This window comes from Durio zibethinus, chromosome 11 (assembly GCF_047325235.1).
Source record: "Durio zibethinus cultivar Kanyao isolate XHJ-2024 chromosome 11, ASM4732523v1, whole genome shotgun sequence".
NCBI classification, from domain to species: domain Eukaryota; kingdom Viridiplantae; phylum Streptophyta; class Magnoliopsida; order Malvales; family Malvaceae; genus Durio; species Durio zibethinus.
Window position 1 is genome coordinate 7,445,208 of NC_143172.1, and position 16,553 is coordinate 7,461,760.

At 35.5% G+C, this 16,553-nt stretch overlaps 3 protein-coding genes across 3 annotated transcripts; all 3 read right to left on the reverse strand.

Moving 5' to 3' along the window:
• Positions 1–19: 19 nt before the first annotated feature.
• On the reverse strand, positions 20–1,493 carry LOC111290740 (hevamine-A-like). The gene is made up of 2 exons (XM_089768714.1): positions 1,458–1,493; positions 20–932 (listed from the first exon to the last, which is right to left on the reverse strand). The coding sequence occupies exons 1-2, from the start codon at positions 1,491–1,493 to the stop codon at positions 135–137; spliced, it is 834 nt and encodes a 277-aa protein (XP_089624840.1). The 3' UTR covers positions 20–134.
• Positions 1,494–3,685: 2,192 nt separating this feature from the next.
• On the reverse strand, positions 3,686–6,531 carry LOC111290725 (hevamine-A-like). The gene is made up of 3 exons (XM_089768716.1): positions 6,502–6,531; positions 5,704–5,787; positions 3,686–4,138 (listed from the first exon to the last, which is right to left on the reverse strand). Exons 1-3 carry the CDS (start codon positions 6,529–6,531, stop codon positions 3,686–3,688), a joined length of 567 nt encoding a protein of 188 aa, XP_089624842.1.
• A 1,319-nt stretch (positions 6,532–7,850) lies between these two features.
• LOC111290502 (hevamine-A-like) lies at positions 7,851–8,979 on the reverse strand. The gene has a single exon (XM_022881840.2). The coding sequence runs from the start codon at positions 8,892–8,894 to the stop codon at positions 7,992–7,994; it is 903 nt and encodes a 300-aa protein (XP_022737575.2). The 5' UTR covers positions 8,895–8,979; the 3' UTR covers positions 7,851–7,991.
• Between the last annotated feature and the right edge of the window lie 7,574 nt (positions 8,980–16,553).

Here is a 16,553-nt window from a genome sequence, read left to right on the forward strand (position 1 = left end):
AAAAAAAAAAAAATCTGAAGCAACTTATTTAGCACACCTAACACCATTTGCCCCAACTTTTAGTTTAGTCTAGGGGCTTGCTTAAGCTACTAAGCCAGGCAATGTTGCTTTGCAATAATACTTTCATGGTTTTATTACACACTGTTCGTAATGACGGTGCTATAACCACTGATTTTATCGAAGTACCTATTCCAAAGCATGTCACCTCCATACTTGGGTGATTTCTTGAACTGCGGAAGGATTTTAGAAGTTAGCTCCCAGGGTGGAATGTATCCAGTCCCTGTTGATGCTGCTGCCTTGGTTGCTGGTAACCCTAAAAATATCTTCCCCGCCTCAATGGATGTAGTCCACCGATACCATGAATTTAAAAGGTTCCTAGTGTTACCTGGACTATATTGACAAGGTGCATTGTTATAGAACTGAACCCAAACATAATCAAAAAGTCCCGTATTAAGGGCAGCCCCCAAGTATCTATCAGGGAATGGACATTGAGGGGCAGCCGATAGGTAAACCTTTCTTCCTGGCTTGCTATATGCAGCTAGGTAGCGGGCAAGATCATCCCAATATTTTGTGGAGCCAAGCTCTATGGTGAAATCTATGCCATCCAAGACAGCATTGCCTAATGGCCTGTTAAGTGATGTTCTACCCAAGAAATTGTCGTATAAGTAATAGGCTACATTCTTGGCGTCGGCTTTAGAAGCCAGAGAGTACTGGCCACTTCCGCCACCAATGGAGAGTATCACCTTGATCCCACGCTTTTGGCAGTTTCTTATGGCTATACGAACATCTTTGCAACCGCCGTTTTTTGGGTTGCAATGGCCATCAAGGTTAAGTTCAGGGATCCGGACACAGCCAGCAATGTTGAGGACTGATGTAGTCCAGTCTCTCTTTCTAAAATAATATATTAGTAGTAATAAATTATTTAAATTTAACTCAAATAAAAATTAAATTAAATTTAATTATTATCAAATTAAATTAAATTTAATTTATAGATCGAATTGAATTTAAATATTTTTATATTTAATAAGAATAACTATCGAGCTTAACTTTTATATTTTAATATATTTTAATTAATACAATATTTTAAATTTTAAATTTAAACTTGAGTCAAAATAATCGAATTTTAATCGAATATAAAAATTAAATTTATTTTTATATATTAATAGAATAAATTCAAGTAATTTAATTTTTATTTCAAGTCAAGTTCAAATTAAAACAAAATAAAATTTAATTCAATTTAAATCGAATTTTAAATTTTTAATATTATTTTTATATATTAATAAAATAAATTCAAGTAATTTAATTTTTATTTCAAATCAAGTTTAAATTAAAACAAAATAAAATTCAATTCAATTTAAATCAAATTTCAAATTTTTAATAGAATTTAAACTTAAACTTAATATTATATCGATTTAAATTTAATCGATTATATTCTTAAATCTCGTAGCCGTTTTGACCCCAATACACGGCAATCCCACCGGCTTGAGAGACATCAATAAGGACTAGACAGGGAGAGGAGAATGGGCATGACTGGTGTTTTATTGGCCATTGTTGCGATTGTTTATTGTGTGTTGTCTGTTAATTGTGATTCCACAATATCAAGCAGAAGGTCTCTTATATAGAGTTCAAGAGGAACCAGCAGGTTCGAGTTTTATTGATTTATTTTTTTGGATGAAGTAGGCAGAGAGTTTAGTCACCTTAAAATTTGAGGAAAGTCCTGCAATACTGATGCCACCATTCTATTTCTGGGTAAACTTGGAAGATTTGGTTTAGGGTTTACTTAAATTTTTTTATTCAGCTCCTGCAGACAGTGAATATGGTATTCGTCAATACCAGATTGACCAAGTCAAAAATTGACAGAGTAAAAAGCTATGGAGAAATAAGATACTGCCTTACTGACGGATTTAAATTAACAAGTCAAAATACATAAATGTGATAAAGAGCTAAACTATATGGGAATCGACCACGCACATGCTCAAGACCAGGATATTAACAAAGATTCAAAATGTCTCCTTAAATCGCCCCATTAACAGCGGCACTACTGCCCGCAGGCACTTCCACACAGTTGAATTCCTTAATTTCTGTCAACACCCAGTTTCGCCCAAACTATAAATGCAAAAGTGATTGTTTTCCCCCAAACATATGCATGCAAAGTCGTGTCAATTCCTCTCATTTGTCAATTTTGTTAAACATATATCTTGAACAATTAGTAGAGTAGTCTTTGCTACTAGGTCTTCTCATTCATCCAACAACCACAGTATACATGGCAAACCTTGAATTAATTGGGGATTCTGCCGTTAATTTTCATTCATTTGGGATTTTACAAGCTAGCCTTAGTGAAAACAGACAAATATAGCAGTGTTTTCTGGAAATAACTTGAGCCGTATTAGACTCTCTCAACTACTCCGCCCTTATTAATCACAAAGTCTCGCTCGCTTGCACCCGGTTTGCCTCTGTAGGATAGAGATAGACCCATCAACATTATTCATTTGATTTCATAATAAAAGAAACCAACCGCGCGCTGAAGCCTCGGACTTTGAACATGTCTTATCAACTTTTTTCTGATAAGTTGAGATACTTCAATCTTTCTACCAGTTTAGTAATAATTAGTGGAAAAAGAATTCTAGACAAGACTCCCCAAAATATTGTTTGAAGAAGTAATAATAACTTTAAGTATAGCTTAATAAGAGATTAAGAATAACTTAGTTAATTAAAGCTTTCATTATTTCTAATAAGAATATTTTATTTATCCCGCTTGTAATAATTCAATCAGTTCTGAATAAAAGGACATTCCATCTTCTGAAACCAGATGTTATTTTACTACAATAATTTCTATATACCCGTTATTATTGAGGATGCCTTTTCATCCTTCTAAAACAATTTTGGATTAGAAGTAAATTTTGAGTTGTTATTAATCAGTTTTCAACAAAAATACTCATAGCTAAAATGGGTGTTTATAAATGAGATTTTCAATTAACTATTTACAATTTATGAATTCTAATTTCAGAAGCAATAATCTAAAACTCGCAAACTAAAATGTACTAAGCGAAAACGTTTGATGAGAAGGAATAAACTACTGTTTATATATATAAAAAAAAAAGGAAAAATAAAAACTATAGTGGGGGGCGGGACTATAAAGAGAATGTTTCGAAGACGCGCACTCTTGGACCAAAATTATCATACTTTGGGCTTTGTATCTCAGTACTGTTTACATTAGACTTGTCAACTGGACCACATCCCTCGTCAAACAAATCCTTCCATTAACGCACTGTCACGCGCAGCCTCCCATTATCCAGTGCCGAAGGCTACGGCCTAAGGGTACACTCCCATCCCCACCGGCCCACTCTAAGAATGGACGAAAACCCAACGTTCACATTTGGACAATCCAGCCGACTGCTCAATTCAAGGTTTACCTATGACTTTCGTTAAAAAAAAAAAGGTGGTTTACCTATGACTTCACTTGCAGCTAAATGGACAGCGTAAGGCAAAGGCAACTTGTTCATGCTCAATTCTTTAGTTATTTCTTTACTTTTATGAGGAGAATCAATCGTTACTTAAACCATGGAAACCAAAATGATTAACTGATAAGGATATCTCTCAAATTTATTATATTTTATTTTTCATAGAAGACCAAGCAAGATTTAATGTCTAGGTCTTAAAAGAGAGTACACCATGTAGGACTTGCTCAGACACTACTCACAATAGAGGCACTGTAGCCATTCGTACCATCAGTATCAAAGAACCTAGACCAAAGCGCAACACCTCCGTACTTAGGTGACCTCTTAATCACCGGAAGTATTTGAGAAGTTAACACTTGCGGCGGAATATACCCACTTCCAGCCGCTGCTGGTGCTGCGGGTAATCCCAGAAATATCTTCCCTGCTTTTATGGATGAAGTCCACCGATTCCATGAGTTGATAAGGTTGTTGGTGTTGCCTGAAGAGTATTGGCATGGTGGGTTGTTATAAAACTGAACCCAAACATAGTCAAAGAGGCCTGTATTAAGGGCAGTCCCCAGAAATCTGTAAGGAAATGGACATTGAGGAGCTGCTGTTAAATACACCTTTCTTCCCTGGTTGCTGTAAGGTGATAGATAACGAACAAGATCATCCCAATATTGAGTTGAGCCAAGCTCAGGCTGCGGTCAGGGTGCCCTTGTTGTCATTCTGGCCCCAGCAGATGGCGATACCACCGGCATGGGAAGTTTCAATTAGTGCTAATATCACGGGTCGAGACTTAAGCTCCGAACCCGCGCGACTCCGAGACCCGAGCATTCACCTTTTCGACGTCTCAGATCAGCATAACTGTCACGGTTGACACCCTTGTGAGGTATTGTCCGCTCTAACCCTTCTGACCTCACGGTTTTATTTTACAAAAAGCGCCTCACAAGGTTAAGGGGTGTAAACCCTTTTATACCCTAGTAACCTTCCTATTATGTTCGATGTGAGATTCATGACTCTTCCTTAGATCCGTAACATTCTCCTCCACTTAACCTCGTAACGCCCTCGTCATGGAGGCTGGCCACCCTACCTACCTCTCTCGAGGCGCTTGACGTGGGTCGAACGGTTTAGGGTTGGCTCTGATACCACTTGTCACGGGTCGAGACTTAAGCTCCGAACTCGCGTGGTTCCGAGACTCGAGCATTCACCCATCCAGTGTCTCGGATCAACTTAACTGCTACAGTTTACACCCTTGTGAGATATTGTCCACTCTGGTCTCCCTGACCTCACGATTTTGTCTTACAAAAGGCACTTCACAAGGTTAAGGTGGTGTGAACTCTTTTATACCCCAGTGACCCTCTTATTATGTTCGATGTGGGATTCAAAACTCTTCCTTAGGTCCGTAATATTCTCTCCCACCCAACCTTGTGACACCTCGTCACGGAGATAGGCATCACGAGGCTAATCACCCTACCTACTTCCTTCGAGGCGCTTGGCGTTGATCGAACGGTTTAGGGCTGGCTCTAATACCACTTGTTACGAGTCGAGACTCAAGTTTCGAACCTGCATGGCTCCGGAACCTTGGCATTCATTCTTCTGGCGTCTTAGATCAACCTAACCGTCACGGTTCACACCATTGTGAGGTATTATCCGCTCTGGGCTCCCTGACCTCACGATTTTGCCCTATAAAAGGCGTTTCACAAGGAATAGGTGGTGTGAACCTTTTTATACCCCAGTGACCCTCCTATTATGTTCGATGTGGGATTCAGGACTTCTTTCTTAGGTCCGTGACATTCTCTCCCACCCAACCTCGTGACGCCCTTGTCACGGAGGTTGGCCACCCTGCCTACCTCCCTCGAGGTGCTCGGCGTAGATCGAACGGTTTAGGATTAGCTCTGATACCACTTGTCATGGGTTGAGACTTAAGCTCCGAACCCGCGCCGCTCCGGGAACCGAGCATCCACTCATCCGACGTCTCAGATCAGCCTACCTACCACGGTTCACACCCTTGTGAGATATTGTCCGCTTTGATCCCCTAGCTTCACGGTTTTATCTTACAAAAGGTACCTCACAAGACAGAGATGGTGTGAACCCTTTTATACCCCAATGATCTCTTATTATGTTCGATGTGAGATTCAGGACTCCTCCTTAGGTCCGTGACATTCTTTCGCACCTAATTTCATGATGCCCTCGTCACGGAAGTTGACCACCTTGCCTACCTCCTTCAAGGTGCTTGACGTGGATCGAAAGGTTTAGGGCTGACTTTGATACCATTTATCACAGGTCGAGACTTAAGCTCTGAATCAGGTATTATCCACTCTGACCCCTCTGGTCTCACGATTTTATCCTACAAAAGGCACCTCACAAGAAAGAGATAGTGTGAATCATGGCAGTTAGACTGATCCGAGACGTCGGATGGATGAATGCTCGAATCTCGAAACCGTGCGAATTTAAAATTTAAGTCTCGACCCATAACACTAAGACTAAAAGAAGAAAGAAAAGTGTTCGTTTGTTTAGAGATTCTCTCGCCATTTTTGCTGAAGATGTGCTTCCAAATGTGCTAACGGCCTTCATATTTATAGACTTAAAATGCCACTCAGTCTAATAGAAACAGAGTCTTCTTAAACCAGCAAACGTATGTAATAAACAGTATCTCCATGCCCGTGACTTACAAGAAAGAAAAAAAACAACTGTGAAGCAGACAAAACAATGGCAATGCTTGAGGGAAAAAGAAATTTGACCAAGAGCCGACTTCTTCCCTTCAATGCTTTGGGTTTCTACTAAATGGTTTCATGGATATTTTTCTTTTAGGGTATTGAAATCTAATTTTATCTGAACAAATTTAATTTTCTGTTTTGCATAAACCTAATTTTAGCGATCAATACACTAAATTAATATCGCTTAATTTTACTCTAATAATCATTTTATTTACATGATCTAAAATTCGATATTTTCTTGTGTTATAAAATTGATTTGAATTTTAATTTTGGATTTGATTTTGAATATAAAAAATTATAAAATTATTTTTTAAAAATAAAATTATTAAAATACCCTTAAAAACCTGCTCAGCCACCCTAACCATGCCAACCATCCTACAGCCACCATTCTCCTTTCCTCACTAAACGGTCATTTTCTTAAGGCTGCAAGAAAGGCAAATAGGGGGAATTCTGCAATTTTTCTAGCTTTCCATACTAGGGATTTTAGTGTGAGAGCATCAAAATTGTACAATTGTCGTATGTCGTTATCATGAATAATATTTAAAATATTGGTCGTAATGTCTGTGGAGTCTGGTACATTTGATCATACTGCTCCTTGGTGCTGTTTGTTGCTTTTCTTCCACTGTTTTCTTGCAAAAAAGATGGATTATTGGTATGGTGTGCTAGAACAACTGTGTGCTTGTTACATGGTGAATTCTATGGTTGACGTGCAGAAGCAAAGAAAGGTGAAGGAGGGAGAAGAGGTGGCTCTTGTTCAGAGTGGCAGACAGCCCATCCGGCGATTCCAGTCCACTCATAATATTCAGGTCCGAAAAGTGTAGCACCTGAAGGAAGACGCAGAGCCCATATGACTGAGTTATCTTCTTCATGCTATTTATAGTTCCACGGTAACAGAGAAGAGTATTCAGATTAGGCTTGGGAGCTTCTCTCACATCATGTGATTGATAGGACTTTTTTTGAGCATTGCCTCGTATCTATGCCTGCATGCCTTATAATTCTGGGTTTTTTTTTTTTTTTTTTTGCTTGAGATTTCCTGGTATATTTTTCTTTTCGTGGTTCTTTTAGTTTTGCCCCTCAACAAGAAAGCAGTCAAGTCTTGGTGAGTGGGCATAGTTTAGACGATTCTGATTTTGTATTCAAAATTGTCTCAGTACGAAATATGAGGCTGATAAATTGAGCTTGAGCTTCTTTCTTGTCAAAAGGAATGTGATCATCTGCCTATATTTTCATGTGTTCGGCTCGCCAGCAACACAGTGTGGTTTGATGGAATCGTCAAACATCCATACATAATCCATGTAGGCGATTTTTCCAGTGAAATCAAACTATAATTAATAGTAAGCTCTTGTCATGATGATTTATTTGTGTTTTAATCAAACTGGTTTAAACTTGAAAAATCACCTTCTCAAAAAAAGGGGGAGTCTTATATGGGTTTTATCATGATAAGCTCAGTTCGATCCAGTCTTGGCCCGTTATTAATTAGCTTGTCAGGTTGTCATATTCCTATTAGCTTTTGGGTTGAAGAAGGTCTAACTGTTTAAGGCCGACTGAACATTTTTAATTTTTTTATTAAAGGCGGGCTAAAACCTAAAAACGTCAGCTCCACGCCATATCTCCTATTTTTGTTGTCACGGGTGATACTGCCCATCTTATTACAATCGTTGCTTGGACAAATAATACAAATGACAAAAGGGGAAAAAAACAAAAAAAGAAAAAGCAGAAGCAACTTATTTAGCACATTGAACACCATTTGCCCCGACTTTTAGTTTAGTCTAGAGGCTTGCTTAAGCTACTAGGCCAAGCAATGTTGCTTCGCAATCATACTTTCATGATTTTATTACACACTGTTCATAATGACGGTGCTATAACCACTGATTTTATCAAAGTACCTATTCCAAAGCATGACACCTCCATATTTGGGTGATTTCTTGAACTGCGGAAGGATTTTAGAAGTTAGCTCCCAGGGTGGAATGTAACCAGTCCCTGTTGATGCTGCTGCCTTGGTTGCTGGTAACCCTAAAAATATCTTCCCCGCCTTAATGGATGCAGTCCACCTATACCATGAATTTAAAAGGTTCCTAGTGTTACCTGGACTATATTGACAAGGTGCATTGTTATAGAACTGAACCCAAACATAATCAAAAAGTCCCGTATTAAGGGCAGCCCCCAAGTATCTATCAGGGAATGGACATTGAGGGGCAGCCGATAGGTAAACCTTTCTTCCTGGCTTGCTATATGCAGCTAGGTAGCGGGCAAGATCATCCCAATATTTTGTGGAGCCAAGCTCTATGTTGAAATCTATGCCATCCAAGACAGCATTGCCTAGTGGCCTGTAAAGTGATGTTCCACCCAAGAAATTGTTGTATAAATAATCGGCTACATTCTTGGCGTCGGCTTTAGAAGCCAGAGAGTACTGGCCACTTCCGCCACCAATGGAGAGCATCACCTTGATCCCACGCTTTTGGCAGTTTCTTATGGCTATACGAACGTCTTTGCAACCGCCGTATTTTGGGTTGCAATGGCCATCAAGGTTGAGTTCCGGAATCCGGCAACTGCCAAATTTGTTGAGGAAGGCGATGTTGACGTACTGGTACAGTCCAGTCTCACATGTTTTGTCTAAGGTAGTCTCATAGCCGTTTTGACCCCAATACACGGCAATCCCACCGGCTTTAGAGACATCAATAAGGGCTAGGACAAGTAGGGAGAGGAGAATAGGTATGGCTGGTGTTTTATTGGCCATTGTTGCGATTGTTTATTGTGTGTTGTCTGGAAATTGTGATTCCACAATACCAAGCAGAGGGTCTCTTATATAGAGTTCAAGAAGACCCAGCAGGTTCGAGTTTTATTGATTTATTTATTTGTATGAAGGGGGCAGAAAGTTTAGTCACCTTAAAATTAGAGGAAAGTCCCGGGGAGTGCAGGTAATTTTTTCAAACTTATGCCACCAATATTCCGTTTATGTTAAACATGGAAGATTTGGCGTAGGGTTAATTAAATTTTTTATTCAGGCCTGCAGACGATGAATGCATTAATCATTAATTGGAAAAAGGCCGGCGGTGCATAAACCAGATGGATGAAGGAAGTCCAAATTGACCGAGGAAAAAGCTATGAACTAATTCCTAAAAAGAGAAACCACAAACCATGGAGAAATATGATGCTGACGTACTGACGGATTTAAATTAACAAGTCAAAATACATAAATGTGATAAAGAGCTAAACTATATGGGAATCAGCAATGCATATGCCCAAGACCAGGATATTAATAAATATTCAAAAAGTTTCCTTAAATCACCCGATTACCAGTGGCACTACTGCCCACAGGCTCTTCCACACAGTTGAATTCCTTAATTTCTGTCAACACCCAGTTTCGCCCAAACTATAAATGCAAAAGTGATTGTTTTCGCCCAAACTTATACACGCAAAGTCGTGTCAATTCCTCTCATTTGTCAATTTTGTTAAACATATATCTTGAACAATTAGTAGAGTAGTCTTTGCTGCTAGGTCTTCTCATTCATCCAACAACCACAGTATACATGGCAAACCTTGAATCAATTGGGAATTCTGTGGTTAATTTTCATTCTTTTGAGATTTTACAAGCTAACCTTAGTGAAAACAAACAAAAATAGTAGTGTTTTCTGGAAATGACTTAAGCTGTATTGGACTCTCTCAACTACTCCGCCCTTATTAATGACAAAGTCACGCTCGCTTGCACCTGGTTTGCCTCTTTAGGATAGAGACAGCCCCATCAACATTATTCATTTGATTTCATAATAAAAGAAACCAACCGCGCGCTGAAGCCTCGGACTTTGAACATGTCTATCAACTTTTTTCTGACCAAGTTGAGGTACTTAAATCTTTCTATCAGTCCAGTAATTCATGGACAAAGAATTCTAGCATCTAAGTGCTAAGACAAGACTCCCCGACTTGTTTGAAGAAGTAATAATAATAACTTTAAGTATAGCTTAATAAGAGATTAAGAATAACTTGGTTAACTAAATAGTAAATGTTAGATCAAGACTTGTCAATCAGGTCTTGTTTACGATGTCAGTGGTTAGAACTTAGAAGGGAATCAACCAACTACAAAATAATATTGTACATCAAATTGTTAGATACCATTTACAAAGAGATGTCTAATGAAAAAAATATCAATAGTTAGGAGGTTTTTGAATTTTAAAATCTCAAATTTAAGCCTTATAGTTTGTAAATTTGATTTATTTTTATATTAACTTTATTTAATTATATGATGAATTTATTGATTAATTTATTTGTTGTATAATAGTGTTTGTAATTTCATTAAAAACCTCTGTAACTTCACCCAAAGAAATTGGAGTATTTTCTTGAAAACTTGTTTCATTATAAAACTTCGAGTACTTAAAATTGCTCACATTATTCCTAATAAAACAGCTCAACAACAAAATGCTTTTTTCAAAGTATATCTTGTTTATTCTGCTCATTACTGCAATAATTTCTATATGCCCGTTGTTATTAAGAATGCTTGATCATCCTTTTAAAACACTTTTGGATTAGAAGTAAATTTTGAGTTGTTATCAATCAGTTTTCAACAAAAAGACTCATAGATATTATGAGTGTTTATAAATGGATTTTTCAATTAGCTATTTACAATGTATGAATTCTAATTTCAGAAGCAACAATCTAAAACACGCAAACTAAAATGTACTAAACGAAAACGTGTGAAGAGAAGGAATAAACTACTGTTTATGAAAAAGGGGAAAAAAATAAAAGTGGGGGGGACTATAAAGAAAATGTTTCAAAGACGCGCACTCTTGGACTCAAATTATCATTTTGGGCTTTGTATCTCAGTACTGTTTATATTAGGCTTGTCAACCGGACCATATCCCTCATCAAATCCTTCCACTAGGCATTCTCATTAGCAGCCTCGCATTCTCCGGTGCCGAACGCTACGGCTTACGGGTTGGCACTCCCGTCCCCACCCGCCCACTCTTAGAGTGGACAAAAACCCAACATTCCCATATGGACTCACATATGGACAATCCACCCAAATGCTCAATTCAAGGTTTACCCATGACTTGTAGCTAAATGGACAGCATAAGACAAAGGCTACTTGTTCATGCTCAATTCTTTATTTATTTCTTTCCTTTTACGAGGACCGAGGAGAATCAACTTGTTCATGCTCAATTCTCTAGTTAATTCTTTACTTTATGAGGAGAATCAATCATTATTTAAACCATGGAAACCAAAATAATTAACCGGTAAGGATCGTAAAGGGTGAAAATTTTTATTCAATCTCATATTTTCAGGACATTTTTTAACATTAATTAATTGAAGAGTTTTCATGTGATAAATTAGTTATCGTCATGTGGATTTAATTCTATCATATAATTAAGTAATTAATTTTTTGATTAATTAAATGTCACTTGTTAATTGAAGAAAAAACACTTGATTTAACCAATCAAATTTCATTGATGAGTCATTAGCATTTTTCTCTAATTTAACTATATCAATTTAAAAATAAAATAAAAAAGGTTGAGTTCCCTTGAAACTCTCTCTCTTATCTAATAGGCTAGCACTATAAATATAGTGTTTCCCATATTCATAATTCATAATTGACAATTTTGAAGAGAAAAAGAAGATTTTGAATATCCAAAGCTACTTCAAAATCTTAAGAAGCAAGCTATGAAGAATTGAAGAAATTTTGAAGAACTCAAAGAAAAAAGCATTTGAGTTTCAAGAATTGTCAAGATAGTGCTCTTTGATCCTATTCTCTCTAAAGAAAGTAGATCAATTTTGTTTGTTCAAGATAAAGTTAACAAGACCCTTGAAGCATTCAAGAACAAATCTCAACGATCTTTAAAGAATTCAAAAACAAGTCTGCTCGACTCTAAAGTGAATTTTTATTGAAGAAAAGAATTAGGGGATTTTCTTTATAATAAGAATTCCTAAAGATTGTAATTTCTACAAGTTTAATAAATAAATTTATTATTTGTCTTTAATTTTCTTTGTTATGTTTTTGACACGAAATTTATGTACAGATTTCGTGCACTTTCAGTAGGACAATATCTACCATTCATTGCTTTTTTCTTTTCAAAGTTTAAGTGTTTAAGCCGCAATGGCTCCCAAAAAGAATTCTACTAATAAGCCAACTCTCAAGTTTGCTTAAGCAAATTCTGCAATCTTTATTAGCTTATCACCAAACACTGATGTTGCTATTCACCTTTATAACACTAAAAGCAAGACAAAAAATCTTGAAGAAATTTAAGCTCAAACTTTTTCAATGCTAAGTCAAAACCCACTTTATGATACTCCTTTTCAAGGATTAAAAAAATCTTATACTAAAAAGCCTACTTCGCTTCATGGATCAAGTGCAACCAGTAGCTTAACTTCATCATCCCATTCAAAAATAAATTCTATAGTAATGAATGTCATGACAATTGGCACCACATCATTAAAAGAACAAGTTGCGTTTCTTTCAAAAATTGTCTTGCAACAAGTAGTATAGAAAAAAGATAACTAGATTGTTGTCATGATTGAAAAGGATTAGCGATCTCATTAGAAAGTGACCAATGCCTTCAAACCAAAATCTTAATTCAATCTTTTAAGAGTATAATGAGAATTCCAAAGTGGAAGTTGCTAAGGATTTTCAATAAAAGCTTAATGAAGTTATCACTCTTAGCCAACTTAAATATCTTATAAAAAAAAGCAATCAAAGACCAAGTTGAGAGCTTCACTCAGCTTCATACTCATATGCTAAGCCATATTCTTGAAGGATTGATCGTTTGAGGATGCTTGAGAATTACCAGCCTCTAAAATTATAACAATTTGATGGTAAAAGAAATCCATGCCAACATATTGCCCATTTAATGGAAACTTGCAATAATGTTGGCACTGATGGAGTTTTTTTGTGAAGCAATTTGTCCACTCTTTGAAAGGTAATGCCTTTAATTGGTATATTGATCTTAAGCTTGGCATAACTAATAGTTGGAAACAACTTTAGCATGAATTTTTTAATTGATTTTATAGCACGCGTCGCATAGTTAGCACGATCGAGCTTAAAAGTTCATGCCAATGGAAAGATGAACCTATGATTGATTATATTCATAGATGGAGAAACTTAAGCCTTAATTGCAAAGAGAGATTATTTGAATCTACTACTCTCGATATGTGCATACAAGGCATGAATTAGGGATTACGCTATATTGTCTAAGGTATCAAGCATATGACTTTTAAAGAACTGGCTACCCATGCATGATATGGAACTAAGTATGGTAGCTATTGGAAACTAAGAACCTTTTGTGAAAAAGTCAAAGAAAGGCAAGTAAAAGCAAGATACTTGTAAATGGGGCAAAACTTTCACTAATAAGGAAGAAAGCAAGCAATCCATGACTGACTATGAATACAAAGTCTATGAAGATGGCCTTTAAGTTAAAGAAAAAATTTCAAGAGGCAAGATCAACTCTTTCTCAAGACAAAGGCAAAAATAGAATCTCATTAATGAAAAAAATAAGAGAAAAAGTATCCTTTCTCTGATTTAGATGTTTTAAGCATACTGGATGTACTTTTAAATTCCAAACTGATCCAGTTATGGAAAATAAAATAACCTGAAAAAGTTGATAAAGTGATTGACCCCAATTACTGCAAGTTTCATAGCTTGATTAGTCATCCATTAAAGAAATGCTTTGTTTTAAAAGATAAAATCATGCAACTTTATAATGATTGAAAAATTGAATTTAAAAAAAAAATTGTGACATCAAACTTGGCATTAATATATATGGCTTTTCCACCCAACTTTTTAAGTCAAACTATCAAATTTGGTTCTTTTCACCCCATCTTACTACTGTCGGGAATAACCATCAAATTTGGTTTTTTTAACCATATCATACTAGCTCCAAGCACAACAATGCTTATCCTCAAATTGAAGATTAAGATAATGATGGTTGGATAGTAGTTACATGTCGAAGAGGTCAAAAGAAAAATCTACAAAAGCCTATTTGAGTGATGATGGTCAAGTAACCACTCAAGAGGCCAACGCCAAAGGTGATACAAATAAAAGCAATTCCATCCAGGCATGAAAACTTGAAACCAAAAAAGTTAAAAAAGCTAATCATTTTGAATGAATACATGCCAAATCAATTTAGAAGAGAAAATTTGGTTTACATGATTTGTTACCATGTTGATGAGAACATTGACAAGATAGCCTTTGAAGTTAGTCATTGTAATGCTACAAAGATTGATTTTTTTATGAAGATTTATTATTAGGATTTACTTTTCACAATTGACCACTATTTATTGTTGGATATGTTCATGAGTAAAAGATCAATAGGATCCTATAATATGATGGATCTGTTGTCAATATCATTCCTTTGAAAATAATGAAAGAACTTGGAATCCCTTAAGATGAATTATCACAAAGTCATTTGATGACTCAAGGATTCAATAAAAGAGGGTAAATGGCTTTTGGAAAGCTTAGACTTCAACTTTTTATTGGTGATATGGAATCAATCCATTATTCCATGTGATTGATGCTAAGACAACATATAATATGTTGTTAGGGTTACCATGGATACATTAAAATGTTGTAGTTTTTTCAACTTTTCACCAATGTTTGAAGTATTATAGAAATGATCAAATAAAGACAAATGTTGTAGATTTTAAGCCATTTTCTACAGCGGAGGCATATTTCGTTGATGCTAAATTTTATTTGAAAAATGCTTTCAGAGAAGAAATACTTCCAAATTAACAAAATATCAATGTAAAATAATCAAAACAAAAGGAAAAAAAGTGCAATTGCCTCTAACAACTATGGACATGATGAAATTGCTCAAGGTTTAAAGAATTTGACTTTTTTTCTTACTAGCTTTAAAGACTTAAAGGTTTTTAAACCTCCACTCAAAGGAAAAAAACCTTTTGTTAAACATGAGGATTTACCTTTACATCATGCTAAGGGTTTTAATCCTACTGCCACAAACTTCTTGTCAAGGTTGGATATAAACAAAAAGATATTTTAAAATTGGCTTATGAAACAGATGAACCAACTGAAGAAATTTCTCAAAGTTCAATCAAAATTTGACAAGTTTTGGGAAAAAAGACTAATCGTGTTAGAACTTTAAAGGCTGGGCTTGGATCTTTTCCATTAAAATTGAAGATTCATAAAGAAGCTTCAAGATACATAAATGTGAAAGAAGTTTTTAATGAGAAAAAAATTCAATTAAGATATCGAGCGCATAAATTTTTGACCGTTTAGGCATACATTCAACAAAAGGTTCAATCTTTGATCGTCTAAGTTCACATTTGCCTCATAAGTCAGTTTTTAAATGAATGGGGAAAAAATACATTGAAGCTTTTGTGAGTAAGTATGTTTTTTTCATTTAAGATTTGGACATCCAAACTTCAAAAAGATGGTGCACAAATAAAAAAAATGTTTTTATACTGAATAAATTAAATGATTTTCATAGCAAGACTCTTTCTTAAATGAAGAGACATAGTAAATTGGTAGTAACTATTAATGAATCATTAAAGGTGAAAAGCACACAGTGGTAACAACCAAGCAGATTTCATCTCCAAATGAGAAAAAGCCTGAAGATATGAAAATCCTTATTTCTAATCATGTATCCATATAAGAAGTTGATGAAAAATCAGAAGAAGAAAATGTTCAATAAGTTCCTCCACATTTTTAAGAGGTTGATGAACTAAAAGAAGTCAATATCAATAATAATGAAGTTCCTTTCAAAATGAGATGGACTATATGTTGTTCAAGAAGTTTACAGTAATGTTGCATATAAGATTGTTAATCAAGATGGAGTAAGAGTTAGACCAATCAATGGTAAGTTTTTGAATTAGTACACTTGACAAAAAAATGTTACTTCTAAACAAGAGTCTAAACTGCTCATGTTACTCCCAAACAAGAGCCTAAACTATAAATATTGCTCCTAAGCATAAGTTTAAATTGCATAAAAAAATATTGTTCCCAAGTAAAAGTCTAAATTACTCATGTTGGTCCTAAACATAAGTTTAAACTATATAAAAATGTTGCTACTAGACAAGAGCTTAAATTGCTTTAAAAAAAGTTCACTAAGTTAAAAATCTTGCAAAAGACAACTTTAGCAAAAGTTAGAACCAAAAAAAAAAAAAAAAGATTTCTAAGTTGAAAAACATACAAAGGATGACTTAGGCAAAAGTTAGGGCATATAAAAAAAATTAAACTACATGGTGACTTGCTCTTTCTCTTTTGACGGTACATAGACAGCTTGGTTTTAATGCCAAGTTCAATCGAACAAATAAAAAAAAATCTTGAATTTATTCAAGTGTCTTTTATTTACTTGAAATTACAAAGTTTCATGATAAAATTAAGTTTGAATGCTTCTTTCAAACATCATGATCAAGTTGTCAATTTCAAGTAAGTAAAATCTTTTGGAATTTAATT

Coding starts and splice junctions, on each gene's coding strand:
- LOC111290502 (XM_022881840.2), bottom strand. CDS start 8,894: ATGGCCAATAAAACACCAGCCATACCTATTCTCCTCTCCCTACTTGTC.
- LOC111290740 (XM_089768714.1), bottom strand. CDS start 1,493: ATGTCTCTCAAGCCGGTGGGATTGCCGTGTATTGGG. Junction 933..1,457: donor TGGGATTGCCGTGTATTGGG/GTCAAAACGGCT, acceptor TTTTTATTTGAG/TTAAATTTAAATAATTTATT.
- LOC111290725 (XM_089768716.1), bottom strand. CDS start 6,531: ATGGTTGGCATGGTTAGGGTGGCTGAGCAG. Junction 5,788..6,501: donor TGGTTAGGGTGGCTGAGCAG/GTTTTTAAGGGT, acceptor TGCCTTTTGTAG/GATAAAATCGTGAGACCAGA. Junction 4,139..5,703: donor CTGTGATAAATGGTATCAAA/GTCAGCCCTAAA, acceptor CCCTGACCGCAG/CCTGAGCTTGGCTCAACTCA.